Genomic DNA, 1,668 nt, shown 5'->3' with positions numbered 1-1,668 from the left:
AATTAAAGAATCAATACAAAATAATAATAAAGAATAGAAATGGGATTTCAAGTGAGGAATAAATGAGGTTAGGAGTGCTTATTACTGTGCCTGCCTCAAGTTAGGGTTTAATAAATTTAAGTTTTGAGTTAGCCAATTGGGGAATAAAAGGCAGAAAGTGCTAAGAACTTTTATAAAGGAGAACAGGTTTTAAAAAAAAAAAAAAAGAATTCTGTCTCCAATAAACTTTATTTTAAAGAAAAAATATTTCTGAATGCTTATCTTTAATCAAACAGCACTGATCTCATTTGGGAAAGTGCATCTGAACTAGTGTGTTATTAGTAGAGTTCAAAGCAAAGATGTTTGTCTTCCTAGTTTTTCTCCTTTTCTCTTTCATTTTGTAGCCAGACTGAGAACATTATGCTTTGTAGACAGGATGAGTGGATGGAAAAATGATTGGTGGACCAAAATTGATAGTATGTTTTGCTGTGGGTTTCCCTCTCTCAAAAAAAAAATGATCACTGTATATCTGATATAATTTTGAATCAATTGTATTGCATAAGTTATCCTGACTGAAGTGAAATAAAGAAAATCATTTTGACACATTAAAGGTGGTCTCTGCATTTACACAGAGAAAATGTTAACTACCTAACTGAAATGTAATTGTCTAGTCCAAGCAATTGCTGTTTCATTAATCTAAGTCATGAGAAAATTGGTCAGCTTCTGCATATATTGAAAATTTACATCATTCCAAACTAACTTGTCCCTAACCAATTGTTCAATTTTCTCAATCTAGTCCATCACACTTATTGTTTAGGAATAAGCTAATTTTCACTAAATGCTGAAATACCTGGATATATCAATTATAGTATATTTTGTAATTGCAGTTGTAGGAATGTACATTTAGAAAATTTATGATATGCCAGAAACTTAAAGTGAAATATCATATGAAACGAAAATAATATATCCCTTATGTACTTTTTAAGAGAAACCTATTTTCAGAGAAGGAATACTTCCTTATACACATAAACACAAACATACAGACACACACACACACACACACACACATACAGTCTTCAAGTTGGGTTCTGACTCACATGAAGGGAATTATGCTTTTCTGGGTCCTGTTTTTGGCATTGCTGAGGCCTATTCCTTAAAAATGCAATTGTTTGTCCTATGATGGAATAGCCATTGAATTTTGTTTTGTTTAGGATCCTAAAATTGACAGTTTTTCAGAGAGAGGACACAAACCAGACAACATCAAAGGGAATTTGGAGTTCAGAGATGTTCATTTCTCTTATCCTGCTCGGCCTGATGTCCAGGTATTATAAGTTATATTTATAGGAATTCCTAATTTAGATTGATTGTTTAATCATCTTCAGGAATCCACAGTCTCTATTATTTTGATATGTATGTGCCTTTTCCTTTGGGGGTTATAGTCCCTTATTTAATACTATTTTTCCAAATTTAAAATTGAGTCAGATTACTTCTCTTTCAGGCTTTTGATGTGAAGTGCACTCTTTTTCTCTCTTCCCTTAAAGATCTTGAAGGGCCTCAACCTGAAGGTAGAGAGCGGGCAGACGGTGGCCCTGGTTGGGAACAGCGGCTGTGGGAAGAGCACAGTAGTCCAGCTGGTGCAGAGGCTGTATGACCCTGATGTGGGGAGTGTAAGTGGGAAGAACCCAGCTC

At 34.4% G+C, this 1,668-nt stretch overlaps 1 protein-coding gene across 1 annotated transcript in view; it reads left to right on the top strand.

The window, feature by feature from the left end:
- Positions 1-1,668, top strand: part of LOC105002500 (multidrug resistance protein 3-like) — a 72,020-nt gene that overhangs the window by 53,338 nt on the left and 17,014 nt on the right. Inside the window, exons 5-6 of the mRNA XM_010859134.1 lie at positions 1,191-1,301; positions 1,521-1,646. Coding sequence (XP_010857436.1) covers positions 1,191-1,301; positions 1,521-1,646 — 237 coding nt within the window. The remainder of the gene's footprint in view (positions 1-1,190; positions 1,302-1,520; positions 1,647-1,668) is intronic.

Source organism: Bison bison, unplaced genomic scaffold, assembly GCF_000754665.1.
Source record: "Bison bison bison isolate TAMUID 2011002044 unplaced genomic scaffold, Bison_UMD1.0 scf7180017864454, whole genome shotgun sequence".
Lineage (NCBI taxonomy): Eukaryota > Metazoa > Chordata > Mammalia > Artiodactyla > Bovidae > Bison > Bison bison.
Note: the sequence above shows the minus strand (reverse complement) of the source record. Positions and strands in the feature narration are given on the sequence as shown.